The 16209-nt window shown below is 36.6% G+C and overlaps 1 protein-coding gene across 2 annotated transcripts; it reads left to right on the forward strand.

Moving 5' to 3' along the window:
* Positions 1-354: 354 nt before the first annotated feature.
* LOC122311139 (shaggy-related protein kinase kappa-like) lies at positions 355-16064 on the forward strand. Of its 2 annotated transcripts, none has more exons than XM_043125558.1 (14): positions 355-580; positions 1211-1292; positions 2096-2327; positions 2681-2773; positions 2880-2939; positions 3032-3304; positions 4522-4596; positions 12592-12648; positions 12732-12872; positions 12970-13020; positions 13799-13894; positions 14525-14608; positions 14690-14792; positions 15623-16064. In XM_043125558.1, exons 3-14 carry the CDS (start codon positions 2181-2183, stop codon positions 15709-15711), a joined length of 1269 nt encoding a protein of 422 aa, XP_042981492.1. In that variant the 5' UTR covers positions 355-580; positions 1211-1292; positions 2096-2180; the 3' UTR covers positions 15712-16064. The 2 variants fall into 2 exon arrangements, with proteins under 2 accessions (XP_042981492.1, XP_042981493.1); XM_043125559.1 differs by lacking the exon at positions 355-580 and adding an exon at positions 801-842.
* The last annotated feature ends 145 nt before the right edge of the window (positions 16065-16209 follow it).

Below are 16209 nucleotides of genomic sequence, written 5' to 3' on the forward strand. Positions count from 1 at the left end.
TCTTTTATAAAAACTTATTTAAAATTTATATATATTATTATTTTATATCAAAATAAAAACCATCGCATACTTATATCATAGCGATAGTCAAATCATTAAAACTAAAATCTAAAATTGGAATTTAAACAAAGATTATTTAGTTTAAAAAATAAATAAACAAAAATTTGTTGACTCATTATTTATTCGGTTTCAACTCGTAATTATCATCTTTAAATATGGGTGACTGGGATAATTTAATTAAAAAATTATAATCTCGTTTTGAATGCGTTGGGCCAGAAAATGATCCGAACCCAAATGAAGGGCCAGATATACACTTGAACGAGCGTCTCTCAGACTGAGAAGCTGTCAGAAAAGTCATCGAAACGGCAACACCCTCTTTCTATTGTTACTCCTCACACACTCTCAGAGAAAAAAAAAAAAAAAAAGGGAAAAGAAATCTTTCAAAAAAGAATAGGAAAAAAACTTAAAAACAGGAAAAGAGAAAAAAAAAAAAAAATGTTGATTTAGAATTTGAGATCGAAAAAATCTAAGTAAAATGCGCGAGCTCCGATTCCAATTCTTCGTCCGGAGACAATAGCAGGTGAGTTTACAACAAAAACACAGAAACAAATTTAATTCACAACATTAGGAATGGTTGGTTCTGTGGAAAATCCTCTGTGTTAGGTCAGGGAAAATTTTCATGAATTTCTGTAAATATGACCTGACTTTCCAGAGTTTGATGCAGTTTTTTCTTTGGAAGGTTCGTGGTTGATTCCTTTCTCCTCTGTAATTTTTCTGGCCTCGAAAGATTGCGGCGGTTTAGGTCTAGATCTGATCGATCTTTCTTTACCCCTCTTGAGTTTGTGAGTCTTGTGAATTTAGATTTTATGTGAAAATGTTCTTGTTAGATTATACTATTATCTTAGTGCAAATCCGATAGGAGTTGACAAAGCTCGTATTTGGTAGTTTGGTTTAAGAACAAGTGGATTATTCTTCAAGTACTTGTAATTATGGGTATTTCAAGTATTACTCTTAATTTACTTTGTTAAGCTTCATGTACATATCAGTGTCTAAACAAAGTGGATTATTATCCTTCAAGTACTCATAATTATGAGCGTTTTAAGTATTTCTCTTAATTTAATTTGTTAAGCTTGATGTACATATCAGTATCTAAACATATCACTTGCTTGTCTTACTTTTTTTTTTTTTAATCCATGTGCCTCATGCTTAGGGTTGTGCTTTGCTGTTGGGTATAGCGTTGAGCTGGTGCAGCATTTCGTAACCATTGCCTTTTTATTCTTTACTCTACTCAGGTGAGTTGGTTTATGAGCTCTGCATAACATTGAAAGTTATGTGACGCGTTTTCATTATAAGGATTTGTTTGTTGTCTGTACAAGCTTTCTCCCATTATGAATTTCTTACTTGGTTTGTCTTCCTTTTTCATCATCGGGATTTGGCTGCCCGATCGTTGATGCATAACCTTCACCATGACGTGCGTAAGGAGGAAAGGAAAAATGGTTTCTCATCAGTTCTTTTGTGTTTTTCTTTCTTATCTATTGTATTTTATGGTGATCAACACATAGTTTTGCTGCACAAGAAACAAAAACCCTGTTAATGAAGCTTTTTTTTCTGTAGTCCTATGCCGCTTCTCTGGTAATGTAGATAAATGGTTGGTGGCTATTCTTCCATCCAAAACCTAATCTGTTTAGATGATTATGTGATTGTTGGATCCCTATAAGACAATTGTAAACACCTAATTTGGTTTCAATCACTTAACCCTCGATTGGCAATAGTGTGGGTTGCTTTATATATCTTAATTTTGGCTAATAATATCTCTTTTCAGGGAAAAAAAAGAAAATAGTATAATTGGTTTGAAGTTTCAAATGAGACAAAATTACTGAGGACTATATCAGTTCGAATATTTACAAATGTCTAAAATGAACAGGATGAGAAGTGTCTACCATATTTTGTATATTTAATATCTGTTTCTGAATTTTGTACATCGGCTATGCCTATTATTGTCATCAATAAAATCCTTCATTACTTATCAAAACAAAAAAATCTGTTTCTGGATTAAGACCGTGCAACATTGCAACTGATTATTTTGGGAATATAGGTGTTTGGATGGTATGGGAAGCGGAACAATAAAATATTGCGAGGGTAGCACATATTAGTGACTTTAACATTCACCAGTCACATTTATGGCGTCTGCCAGCCTAGGAAATGGTGGAGTGGGCAGTTCCAGGTCTGTTAATGGATTCAAGGGTTCGTCTAGTTCAGTTGATTGGCTGGGGAGAGAGATGCTTGAGATGAGACTAAGGGACAAGGTTGATCATGATGAGGACAGAGTAAGCTGCTATAAATTTTACCTTTTTTTTTTTAATTTTTATTTATTTCTTGGTGCTAAAATCCTTGCTTCTCCCCATTAATCATTGCAAGTAGCCAATAGTTGCTTCTATTCCCTTCAAGAATCTGTCGCAATTACTCATAAAAAATCTATTTGCTGCGATTAACATCAAGCAGGAAAAATGGTAAATGAATCATTGGATACTTGCAAGGGCACTTTTGTGTGGTTGGAGAGTGTTTGATTCTTTTCTTTGAATTATGAAAATGTTTTGAGACACTTGCATTTTTTTATTTACTTTTTTTTTTTTTTTTTATATGTGCCTGTTGCTACTTCTTACTGTGTAGTCTCTTGCAGGATAGTGAACCAGATATAATTGATGGTGCTGGTGCTGAAACTGGAAATGTAATACGAACTACAATTGGTGGTCGAAACAGTCAAACTAGGCAGGTCGGAAATAAATCTAATTATAAATTTTGGAGGGTTTCATGTGGTTGTGTGATCAAAGTCAGTGGGTTGCTTACAATTTTCTCAACGTGTGTATTTGGTTTGACAGTCAGTCAGTTATATTGCAGAACATGTGGTTGGGACTGGTTCTTTTGGTGTTGTCTTCCAGGTAAGTTGTGCTATGGTTTATTGCTGTTAAACTATTTTCCGCTCATTTTGACGATATTCCACATTTTAAGTAATCTTGTTGTCTTTGAGCAGGCAAAGTGTAGAGAAACTGGAGAGATTGTTGCTATAAAGAAGGTTCTCCAAGACAAGCGCTATAAAAATAGGGAGTTACAGATAATGCAGATGTTGGATCATCCAAATATTGTTGCCCTTAAGCACTGCTTCTTTTCAACTACAGACAAAGAAGAGCTTTACTTGAATCTTGTTCTTGAATTTGTCCCTGAAACTGTCAATCGTATTGCAAGGAACTATAGCAGGATCAACCAGCGAATGCCCTTAATCTATGTTAAGCTTTATACCTACCAGGTACATATTAATTTTTCTTGATTCCATACTTCTTGCAGTTTTCGTATATTTCTTTGATCTCCAATACATTGATCTTGTTTTCAAATATATATGGGATATAAAAACTGCAATTTTATGTTATGAAAAAAACACGTTTTAGTGAAAGAATAATCTTTTAGTGTACTTAGGCATACATAATTGGTAGTTATTTTTTGTTAGAACTTTGTTTTTATGGGCCAAAGCTGTTGATTTCAATGGCTTGATTTTCATGATTTTCTTGTTTCTATTTCTTCTTCCTAGATAGATGTTACCACTTGTATAGCATCTTGTGTACTTGGGTTATACCTATTCTTATTAATACAATCGTTTACTTATAGTAATGGTAGTTAAGTCTTTTACAATGCTTATAGTAATGGTGCTGTCTAGTAGTAACACCCTCTATTGGGAGAATACTAGATAATAGTTTGGAAATGAGATCTCACTTTGTCTGGGAGGAGGGTTATTGTGGTTTATAATGATTCCAAGTCCAAGGAGCTTCAATTGTAATGGCAACTGCTCCTTTTGAAGTATAAATTCATATGTGACTTGGGCTTTTCTTGGTTCATCAAATTAGCAGAGCAAAACCGTATGGAAAGAATTCTTGAATGTAAAAGCTAATCCTTAACTGTTCATTCTCTACTAAATTAGTTGCATAGTTTTCTTTTGTTTTTGAATTAAACTACTTAAATGGGATAATTGGAGGCTAACATTTTCATCATCATTGAACTATCAGTAGTACTTTATGGGCTAGAATTTCTAAATTAGTTGCAAACACATTTCGTCTATGGCTATTTGTTGAATATTGTTATTACTTTTTCTAATGACCAACCTTGGTTCCAAGTAGTGTTGCCTGTCCCTCCCTCCCTCCCTCTCTCTCTCTCTCTCTCTCTCTCTCTCTCTCTCTCTCTCTCTCTCTCTCTCTCTCTCTCTCTCTCCCCCCCCAATTTTGTTTATTCTAATGGTCCTAGTGTTTCAAAATAAGTCATTACTTCCTCATTTTTTGTGATTTTCATGCTCAGAACATGCTGATGCAAATGGTATTTCTTCGCTCATAAATGGGGTGGGGTAGTTCATGGATGCAAAAATCAGTGTGTGGATAACTTACCATTTAACAAAAGCCATATATGCTTCATTGGTTTCTCATTTTTTTTTTTAATGTGTGTTTTTGCTAATATCTTTTTTAACTGATCTTGGTGTAGATCTGCAGGGCACTTGCCTATATACATAATAGTATCGGTATCTGCCACCGTGACATCAAGCCTCAAAACTTGCTAGTAAGATTAAAATTATGTTTATAGCGTGAGACTCATTTCTCATTTTGGGTATGACTGCATTGATTTACATGAATGTATGATAGCTATCATGCTAATTCCATGTGAAGCCCATTATTCATCGACCAGTAGCATTTGCAACTCATTTGTGAGAGGTGTTATTTTGGTGTAGCATTTACATTACGGACAATCCTATATGAATGTCGAGAATAGTTGTAGAGTGCCTAGTAAAGTTGCATTTTTCTGTTGGTTGGTGTAGCTGGAGAAAGTTTTAACTACTGATAATTTGAGGAAAAGGGGTTTATTTTTGATGGATTGGTGCTTCATGTGTAAAAAAGATGGTGAATCTGTTAACCACCTGTTTCTTCATTGCGAAATGGTGACTGTTTTGTGGAATGAGTTATTCGCAAGGTTAGGCATTGCTTGGGTGATGCCTTTTCATGTGGTGGATTTCTTGGCTGGTTGGGAAGGTGCTGCTAGTTGTGGAGGCAATAAAGCTGAATGGAGGATGATTCCTGTCAGTTTTGGTCTGAATACCTCTTTCCATTAGTTTCTTTCATTTATATAGAATAGAGTTACAATAGAGAGTCGGCATTTTCAGCGTGATTTCAGCGGTTGATTGCTGCTGTTTACACTTTACACATTAAGTATTATCTACACGTTAAGTCTATTTACAGCCACTTATTTCTCTGCTATACTATCTAGAAATAGAAAGGCCTAAAATTATCTCTGTAACATCCCCCCTCAAATTGATGTTGTTGGATCAAGAAGCATCAATTTGTTAACCAAGAACTGATGCCGGTGCCGAGAAAGAGCTTTAGTGAATATGTCTGCAGTTTGGCATTCAGTGGAAATGTGAGGGAGAGTAATCATATGTTTGTCAAATGATTCATGAATGGAATGACAATCGACTTCGTTATATTTTGTACGTTCATGGAAGACAGAATTAGCGGTGATTTGAATATCATTGGTATTATCAGCATGAAGAGGAGTGGGATGCAGCTGAGGAAAACCAAGTTCCCCTAATAACCCACGAAGCCATGTGATCTCAGAGCATGCGGAAGACATAGCACGATACTCAGGCTTAGTAGAAGATTTGGAAACTATGTTTTGCTTTTTACTCTTCCAAGAAATGAGTGCATTGCCTAAGAACATGCACTAGCCAGTAATAGAGCGACGGGTATCTGCACATTCGGCCCAATCAGCATCACTATACCCCACCAACTGTAAGGAGGATTCTTTAGGAAAGAACAACCCGCGAGTAGTGGTCCCCTTCAGATACCGGATAATGCGGCGGATAGTAGCTAAATGAAGACGTCGAGGAGCCTGTATAAATTGACTGACTTGCTGCAGCAAATGAAATGTTAGGACGAGTAATTGTCAAATAGTTCAAACTCCCAACAAGTTGTCGATACAAAGATGGATCTCATAGAAGCTCCCATTCTTACTGATGAAGCTTAAGATTTATCTCCAAGGGAGTAAAAATAGAGTTACCTGATTGGAGACCACCCAATGAAATAACATCCTGCATGTATTTGTGTTGGTGTAACAACGTACCAGTTGGAGTAAGCTATACCTCAAGGCCAAGAAAGTACTGTAGGGGACCAAGATCTTTCATGTGAAAAGAGGCATTGAGATGCTGTTGTAATTGCTTAATTAACTCAGTAGCGGAGCTAGTAATCACAATGTCATCGACATATACGAGAAGCAATACGATTCCTGCAGAAGTCTTGCGAAGAAAAAGAGAGGAATCAAATTGACCCTTGAGTAAAATGAAAAGCAAGTAGGTTAGAGAGAAATTTGGCAAACCATGCATGCGGAGCCTGTTTCAGTCCATACAAGGATCGACGTAGCCGACAAACCTCTGAGGAAAGTGTAGCAAACATGCTGGGAGGTGGGGAGGTATAGATTTCTTCATTCAAATCCTTATGTAGAAAAGCATTCTTCACATCCATTTGCCGGAGAGACCGCAGTTGCAACGCAGCAAGTGCCAAGATAGTCCGCATCGTAGTTATTTTAGCAACAGGTGCAAATGTCTCTTCATAATCAATACCATACTCTAGTTCCCAAGAACCACGAGACGGGCCTTATATCTGTCCAGTGAGCCATCAGCTCGAAACTTGACTGAATATGTCCATTTACAGCCAATAGGTTTGACATTAGAGGGACAAATAACAATGTCCCGAGTGTGATTGTCTTGAAGAGTGATTTCCTCTTGCATGGCTTTCTGCTAGGGCTACAAACGAACCAAATTGATTCGAATTCAAACAAGGAGTCAAGAGCTCCTTTAGCATATATATCTGCTCGAACTCGACTCGAGCTCGAAAAATATTGGAAATTTATGATCCAGCTCGACTCGTCTAACATAAATGATGATCGAACTCGAGTACAAAAAATATACGACTTGATATGAGCTCGAGTAGCTCGACTCGAGCTCGGTTTAAATTTTATCCACAATTTTTTATTTTTTTTGGTTGCTGAAGCACAAATGAGATTATTTATTTTTCTTTTTTTAATAAATAAATGTGATTATTTCTCTTAATCAATTTTAACTTGATATAAGCCATATACACATACTAAAATATAAGCCTATTAACCCCAAGGGGTTGGCCTAAGTGGTGAAGGCCTTGGTCTTGGGGTCTCATTCCCTTCAAGGTCCAAGGTTCAACACCTCATAGGTGCAAACAATCCTTTGGGGCCACACCCCCTGGTGAAAAGCCAGCGATTTAACCAGTTCCGTGTAGGGAAACTTCCGAGGGTGCGGTGCACGGGACCGGGGTTTATTCTGCAGGGGTGGGTCCAAAGGGCCCTACCTTGGAGAGGTTCCCCGACATAAAAAAAAAAAAAATATAAGCCTATCAAATATCAATGTAACATTGATTCATTGTCACTTTCCAATACATATGACATCAAGAATGCCTAATACATTAAATTCATTTAAAAAATTACATAATAAAGCTATTAATTTAATATTAAAGTATTCAATTATCCTTGATATAATATTAAATATGGCAAAATAATCAAAATAAGATTAGTTAAGAAAGTATCGCAATCAATTAGAGTTGTTTATTTTTATGAACTTAATATATTATTATTGTAAAATAATAAAACATGTTACTTGTACCTAAACTTAAAATAACAACATATATTACTTATACAAACTATCAAAAATAATATATATAGCATATTAAATATATAAATAAAAGAATATATGTAAGTATATATTTAAATATATACATAAATATTATGAGTATTGTGACGAGTTCAAAACGAGTCGAATTGAGTTTATACGAATATTGTTCAAGAACAACTTATTTATTAAATGAACCGAGTTGGAGTCGAGTTTATACGAGTCGATCTTGAATTTTTCACGAGCTGCTTTGTTCGTTTGTAGCCCTACTTGCTGCCAATATGCTTGGGTGGATGCCTGGGCATAAGAGTGAGGAACATAAATAGTGTCGAGAGTGGCAGTAAGCAAGATGTGAGGAAAACCATACCTATCTATGTAACCCGGGTGGAGTGCCGAGGTATAAGAACCGCAGAATCAGATGACGGATCAGTGTCTGGAAGGGGCATTGAAGAAGAGGGAAGACGACGATGATACACCATACTTGGTTGAAATCGCTTAATAGAGGAGGACACATCATCAAAAGTGGGAAGAAGAGTAATAAGAGGATCAGAAATAACCTGAGATTGAAAGAAATATTGATTTTCGAAGAAAATCACATTCCGTGAGATTCGGAATTTATTTGCATGAGCATCATAACAAACAAATCTTTTCTGAGTAGGACTATATCCCATAAAGGCACATGTAATAGACTGTGTAACAAGCTTGTGACGCTCAACAGGCGGCAGATGAACAAAACAAACACACCCAAATGTATGAAAGGGTTGATACTCAGGAGATAATAATTGAGAATAAGGAGAATCATAATCTAGTATGGTAGTAGGTAAACGATTGATCAAATAGACAACGATAGATAAAGCCTCTACCCAAAACTTATGAGGTGCAGAAGAATCAATCAACAACGTATGGACGACATCTAAGATATGACGATTCTTACGCTTAGCGACTCCATTTTGTTGAGGAGTATAAGGGCAATTCTCATTTTGCTAAAGAAAAGTTTGGAAAGAATGAGACATGTACTCCACCCCTGAGTCGGAGCGTAAAGTTTTGATACAAGTACTGAACTGTGTCTCGACAAGCTCAACAAATTTTTTGAAGACAGAAAATACGTCAGTTTTAGAACGGAGAAAATATATCCAGGTGAATCGACTATAATCATCGATAAACGTCACAAAATAACAATACTGACCATAAGAAGTAAACAGGACTCACACCCCAAATATCAGTATGCACAATCTCAAAACAGTTAGAAGTATGACTACCATGCGTAGCAAAAGGTAAAGTTTAACTTTTACCAAGACGATAGGTAGCACAATCAAAGATACAGGAGAAGAAGAAAATGAGTCTTTATTGCCCAAAAAACCATGTTTCATAAGATGAGTCAAGACAACAGAATTAGGATGACCTAATTTCTTATGCCAAACTTCATTATTATTGGCAGTAGCCGTACAAGCAAGAGAAACAACATTAGGAATAGAAAACTGTAAGGGAAATAAACGTCCTACTTTAGGCCCCTTCGCGATCACTGTCCTTGACACCTGATCCTGCACAAAACAACCACCACGAGAAAAGTGAACATCACAACTATTATCTACCAATTGTCCAACAGAAATCAAATTGGTAGACAATCCAAGAGAGACAAAAACATCGTGAAATGAAGAGCCCAAATTATCAACAACAGTAATAGGAAGAGTACTGCCATCAGCGATATGAATATTTTGCGTGCCTCTATACTTACGAATATCATGAAGACCCATCGTATTACCAGTCATATGATTAGAAGCACCTGAATCAACAATCCAAGAAGTTGAATTAGTACCCGTACCTTGAAGGCCTAAGGCCGTGAAAGCAGACACAATCATCTGTTGGACCATTGCTGGTGTGAGAACCAATGAATCAGAGCTTACAATAGGCGGCACAGAAGAAGAAGCAGAAGACTGAACAACAGCCTGAAAAGCTTGGGATTGGCGATTCTGAGGCTGTATTCGACAGTCTTTGATGATATGACCCTTTTTTTTGCAGTAGTTACAAACTTTCTAAGAACAGTTGTGAGCAATATAACCAAATTCCTTGCAACTAAAATATTGCAACTTGTTCCTCCCTCTCCCTTGTGTTGCATAGGCTACATTCACAGTCTCGGAAAAGATCTTCTCAAAAGTCATACTCATTTGAGTGGATAACCGTTGTTCTTCACACAACAAATCTCCCAAACAAATGTCTAAAGAAGGAACCAGATCACGGTTCAATAAACCAGCTCGAACGGGCTCAAATTCGGGTCGAAACTTCATTAAAAATTGATCGCGTTGACTCTCAGCATGGACTGTTTGAAGAGCCGCAGTGGGAATCTTAGCATGAGCAATGGCAGAATAGTCACTCCAAAGGTTAATAAAACTAGAATAAAATTGTGCGATAGGTAAATTGCCTTGACTATAATTACTAATTTCCAACTCTAATTGGAACTTCCGAGCACTATGATCTTGATGGTAAATACGGTGAATATAATCCCACATAGCCTGAGCCGTAGTAAAACACCGAAGATTGGTAACAAGATGAGGCTCAATCGTTCCCAACAGCCAAGATATCACCTTAGCATCCTTGACCTCCGATTGGGAAAATTCCTTATCATCAGTGGGAACTTGAACAGAACTATCAATATGATTTGATAATTCTTTCCCTTTCAAAAACATCTTAAACTGAAATTCCCATGTTGGAAAATTTTTGCTAGTAAATCGTACAATAGTATTTTCAATAGACATGATGAGAGAGTCTATTAAAAGAAATCAGCCCAAGCAATCAAAAAATAATAATAATAGAAAGGCCTAAAATTATAAAATAATAATAATAGCAAGCCTAAATCAAAACAGTGCCAATCACCAAGTGAAAGAAAAGCCTAAAGCCATGGCAGAAAAAAAAAAAAGCCCACGGAAACAAGAAGAAACCTGTCCACCAAGTCCAGAGTTGGTCGATTCACACTCCACTACCCACAGATAATGCCGACAGCTGCAAACAAATGACCCACCAAGAAAATAACTCACGGCACCTAGAGAATCACTCAGCTGCAAACTGCAAATAATGCCGACAGCTGCAAGCAGATGACCCACGACAAAAAAAACAGCTCACAACAACCAAGAGCACCGAGAGAATCACACAGGCACCACCAGAAAATGCCAACAGACCGAGGTATGTGCAGCCACCAAAAGAAATCCACTGAAAAAAATTAGCCCACAACAAGAACAGAGTTGTGCAACTCTGGAAAATTTTCGACAGCCACCAAAATTCAAACCCACAAGGTTTGATCCCACAGAAAGCACCGAGACCCACTAAGAGCAAGAAAGAACTTGCTGAATCAGTGAACAAAATCCTCCCAAGAAAAAAATTGCTCCGTGATTAAGACCAAAGCGACGGAAATTAGAGGGGCTCTGATACCATGTCAGTTTTGGTCTGGATACCTCTTTCCATTAATTTCTTTCATTTATATAGAATAGAGTTACAACAGAGAGCCAGCATTTTCAGAGTGATTTCAGCGGTTGATTGCTGCTGTTTACACTGTACACATTAAGTATCTACACGTTAAGTCTATTTACAGCCACCTATTTCTCTGCTATACTATCTAGAAATAGAAAGGCCTAAAATTATCTCTGTAACAATTCCTTCGTGGTGTTTATGGCTTGAGAGAAACGGGAGGTGCTTCCAAGATTGTGAACGCACTACGAGGGAATTTACGGATTTTTTCTTTAGCACTTTAAATTTTTGGGTGAACAATCTAGTGAGGGATATGAATATTTGTAATGCTGTTCTTTAATTTTGTTTTGCTTTAGTTTGTATTTAGGTGTATTCTCTTGTACACTTCTTATGTACTTGGGCTATGCCTATTTACTTGGAATAAAATTTCTTATTAACTATCAAAAAAACAAAAAAAAAAAAAAAGTTGTAGAGACAATGTTGCATGTGTGCAATTGGCATGTCTTGATCATATGCTATGTTAAATGATAATAAGCTGAGGAGGTTCTAACTTATCAAAAAAAAAAAAAAAAAACTGAGGAGCTTCCATGGCTTCTATGTTGGGATACATATTTTTATATGTACAGTAGTGCATGTATGTAAGCATGCACACATTCTTGTTTGTCTATGGGGAATATAACATGTCTATAATTTTCAAAGATGAGGATGCCTTTTAATCTCAGATATGCTCATTCATCTTGTCCTCTTCCCTAAAGTCTCCTTTACATGGAATTGATGGCGTTATGATCCTATTTTGCTGTTATGCTAAAATACTTAATTGATCAATGGCTGCCAGTTTGCAACATATCTCAGTCCACAGTCTCCCACAGTTCCACTATCTTCTCAAAACCATCAACGCCTTTTCACTTAATGTAAATTATGGCTTTGTTCAGACACTGTTGGTGTCTTATGCTTTCAGAAGTAGCTATTCAACTAGTCATCAAGAGTCTCCCCGCCCTTGAAACTCTGTTTTGGGATGAACGTTTGAGGCTTCTTTCAGAGTCTATGTTATGGTTATAGAATCATGTTCTCTCATCTGAAGCTTGAAACTTGATCTCTGATAATAAATCACATTGTTTGTTTGTTTGTTTTTTTTTTTTTTTTTTTTAATTCATTATAATTCTAGGGACTTGGATGACTCTGAAAAGTCTGAACCATCTTTTGGTTAACTTGGCTTCTAAGGAGTATGGCTGTTTGCTCTTTTCCCAACTATGAGTTTGGTTTATATTTTGATTATTTAGACTTAATTTTATTTCGTGATTCTTTAATATGAAGTAGATGAGTTGAATTTGTTGGTGTCTTTAAATATGTTCATTTCAGGATATCTCTTTTCCTTTAATTTTTCACACTTGAAATTGGTCACTGTCCAGGTCAATCCCCATACACATCAGCTGAAACTTTGTGATTTTGGGAGTGCAAAAGTGTTGGTTAGTTTTTCATTTCACTCTTGCTATTGACGGTTGTGTCTTTTTTATCTGCTTTGAGAGTAGCCCCTTTTGCATTTTATCAGGTGAAAGGAGAACCCAACGTTTCTTACATCTGTTCAAGATATTATCGAGCTCCTGAGCTCATCTTTGGTGCCACTGAATACACAACTGCAATAGATATATGGTCTACTGGTTGTGTGATGGCTGAATTAATTCTTGGACAGGTTGGTTGATACTTGATTCTATACGGATACTTGGCCTTGTTTTACAGTTGCCTTGAATATTCTGCTGATAATGTTTTGAATCCAACTTCTTTTTCAGCCTTTGTTTCCTGGTGAAAGTGGAGTTGATCAACTAGTTGAGATCATTAAGGTGAGCTTATTCAATACTTTCCACCTGTCCACGCGAAGTTTTACATAGAACAATTTGAAATTCATATTTTGGCTACAAGTGAAAAAAAAAAAAAGTATGAAGTTTCCAAACTTGTCAGACAAGTATAGAAGGATTTGGGTTTTAGATATTACTTTAGACTTTATATCTTGGTTGAATATTGTCATTCTGGGAATGAATTAGCTCTGCAAGTTCAAAGTTTTCTGTTGATATTTTTAGTTTTAACAAAAATTACAGATCAAGAGTTTTCACCTTTTTTTTTGGCAAATGGAAACAGGAAACAAGGAGTCCAGTGCTTTCCAAGTGAATTTATAGCACAGACAATTTAGTTGTTAAAAAAATGTTCCAAATTACTTGTGTTCTGAATCTTCCAATCCATCATATATTGTTTATCTCTATGAAAAAACTTTGTTGTCCAACCCGTGGGTAGCCCAAGTCGTAAGAGTGAACTTGTGTGCATGAGCCCCATGCCACAGGTTCGGTTCCCCTTGGGATCAAACTACGATTTAAGTGGGAGGCCATGGTGGTGGGTTGCTGTGCTAGTCTCCCTGGGTGTTTAGGTTCCATGGTTGAGCCTATGGGCTTTGCCTTGGGGTGGTTCCCCCGTCATCCAATAAAAAAAAAAGGAAAAAACTATGCTGTCAAGTATTTCAAGAGCCAGGGAGGTTTTGGTGACTACAACCAATAATTGGTCACTGTCCAAGTCAGTTTCCAGTAATGAAAAGATAATTATTTAATGTATTTTAAACTTTTTGTCAAGGTTTTGGGAACTCCTACGAGGGAGGAGATAAAGTGCATGAATCCAAATTATACAGAATTTAAGTTCCCCCAGATAAAGCCTCATCCATGGCACAAGGTATGTTCTTTTCCCTTCCTTGTACCATACTTCCGATGTCATCAATTGTCTTTGTCTGTTGGTGCCTTTTTGAATGGACTAAGTTCCTTGGTTGTTGGAGGATGCTTCATTGATTAAAGTTGCAAGACTGGACTTTATATACTGGGCTGGACATTCTGGCAAGTTCAGGATGTTTATTATTACCAAGATCCTGCCTATGTAATAAGTGTGTAGGAAACCCTTGCAGGAGGTATAGTTTTGCAGGGCTCTGGTTCCATTTTAACTCTCCTGAATTGCCACTGTGCATGGCTTGGAATAAGCATGAGTATTAATTTTAGATACTGTGTACTGTCTTTGCATTCTCATATAACCTACAGTACACACGTGATCTGCTCCATTTAACTGAAGAATGTGTCTTTTTTCCCCTTATTTTCTTGTTCTTTATTGTAATTTGTTCTCTTCTCATGCAAAACTTGTAAAACCTTTCATGTAGTCCCACTGTTTATATTTTTATATGCACCTATGTCAGCTTTATACTGTTTATTGTTATTAATGATGATGATGATGATGATAATAATAATAAGATGCAATTAGCATTTGCTGGCTACAAATAAATTTGTTTGTGGGACTCTCATCATTCTCACCCAACAGGTCTTCCAAAAACGTTTGCCCCCAGAAGCAGTGGACCTCGTATGTAGGTTTTTCCAGTACTCTCCCAATTTGCGATGCACTGCTGTAAGCAAATTTCCCTTGTTTTATTTTCCATTGGCCAGAAAGTATTATTCAATGCTCACCCTTTTCTGTTGTGTACTGCAGTTGGAAGCTTGCATTCACCCTTTCTTCGATGAGCTGAGGGACCCAAACACACGCCTTCCTAATGGCCGCCCTCTTCCTCCTCTGTTTAATTTTAAATCCCAGGGTAGGTATCAAATTTAATAAGCATATCATACCATCGTAGTGCTGCTCTGTTTTCTATGAAGAAAATTACATTGCCTTCTTTGCGTTCTTAATTCTCTGAAATTCACTGTTGCTTATAAAAAAGAATCTCTTCATTGTTGTAATTGCTAAATGAAAAAATAATATTGAAGGAAAAAGGAAAAGATGGCTTGAGTGAGGCAACTCAAGAAGTGATCTGGGAAAAAGAGAAATCACGTAGAAAACTGCATACAGAATTAGCCTTGCGCCTCTTCTCCCCCTCCCCCTCCCCCTCGGGCAATAGAACTGCACACTCGATGCAAGTAGTTGTGGAAAGTGTTGGATAGTTTTTCTCTGCTAATCGAACAGAGTAGGATAGTTTATATCAATTAAGAGCACATATGCTCTTCTTCGTACCTTCACGTTTTTGAGTTTTATTTCATCAAAGTGTCACTTAGGAATTACATATGTTAGCGAGATTGAAAACATTATAATGAATAAATGGAGCTACACAACTTATTCAGCAAAAAAAAAAAAAAAAAATGAAGATAAAAAAGCACTATTGTTCTAGTTTTCATACTTCATGGCATGCAATGTTCTGCATAATTGGACAGAAGAAAAATGGTGAGAAATTGTAGTCGGGAACAGAACATGCTTTAATTAAGTTTACAAAGTCATTTAAAAAAGGATTACAAGAATAAAACCAATCTGTTCGTTGATGTTGTTGAACTCACATGTGCATTCTTGAACCTATTGTGAAATATATTGTTGGGGTTTGGTTTTGCCTGACTTCCCATGCCGCCCAATGGGGGCTTCTTTTGTTGTTGTTGACAGAGCTGTCGGGAATACCACTTGATATCATCAATAAATTAGTTCCAGAACATGCTCGGAAGCAGAATTTGTTCATGGCTTTGCACTCGTAGCAACTGTTTCAAAATCTTTCGTACTTGTGGTTGCTGTGTATATCCACTCCAATGTTTTGGGGGGGGGTGTTGTATTGGAATCTGTCAAAGTCGGTCACTCTTCTTATTAGTGTGTCCTGTGAGAAAGAGTGTTGCAAAGGAGTTGATAGGGACAAACAAATATTAGGAAACCTGAGGGCTCTGAGTTTGGTTGCTGATGGTGGTGCTTTTTGAGTTTTTATTTCTATTTTTTTTTTTTTCTTAAATTCCAAGACCACTACAACTTGATGATGTATATTTATTTGTGACTGCGACCCCATAATTGCTGGGGATTTTAGCGAGATGGTATAGTATTAGCACATTTGTGTATGTTATACCCAGTTTGTGAGCATTTCATTTCCACGCAAAATCAGAGTTATATGAAAATAGTGCTAAAATATTGAAACCACCAAACAAACAAGAAAACTTATTGGTGATGTTGCGATTGTATCATTATTAAATAACAGTTTTGGGAATATA

This window comes from Carya illinoinensis, chromosome 5 (genome assembly GCF_018687715.1).
Source record: "Carya illinoinensis cultivar Pawnee chromosome 5, C.illinoinensisPawnee_v1, whole genome shotgun sequence".
NCBI classification, from domain to species: domain Eukaryota; kingdom Viridiplantae; phylum Streptophyta; class Magnoliopsida; order Fagales; family Juglandaceae; genus Carya; species Carya illinoinensis.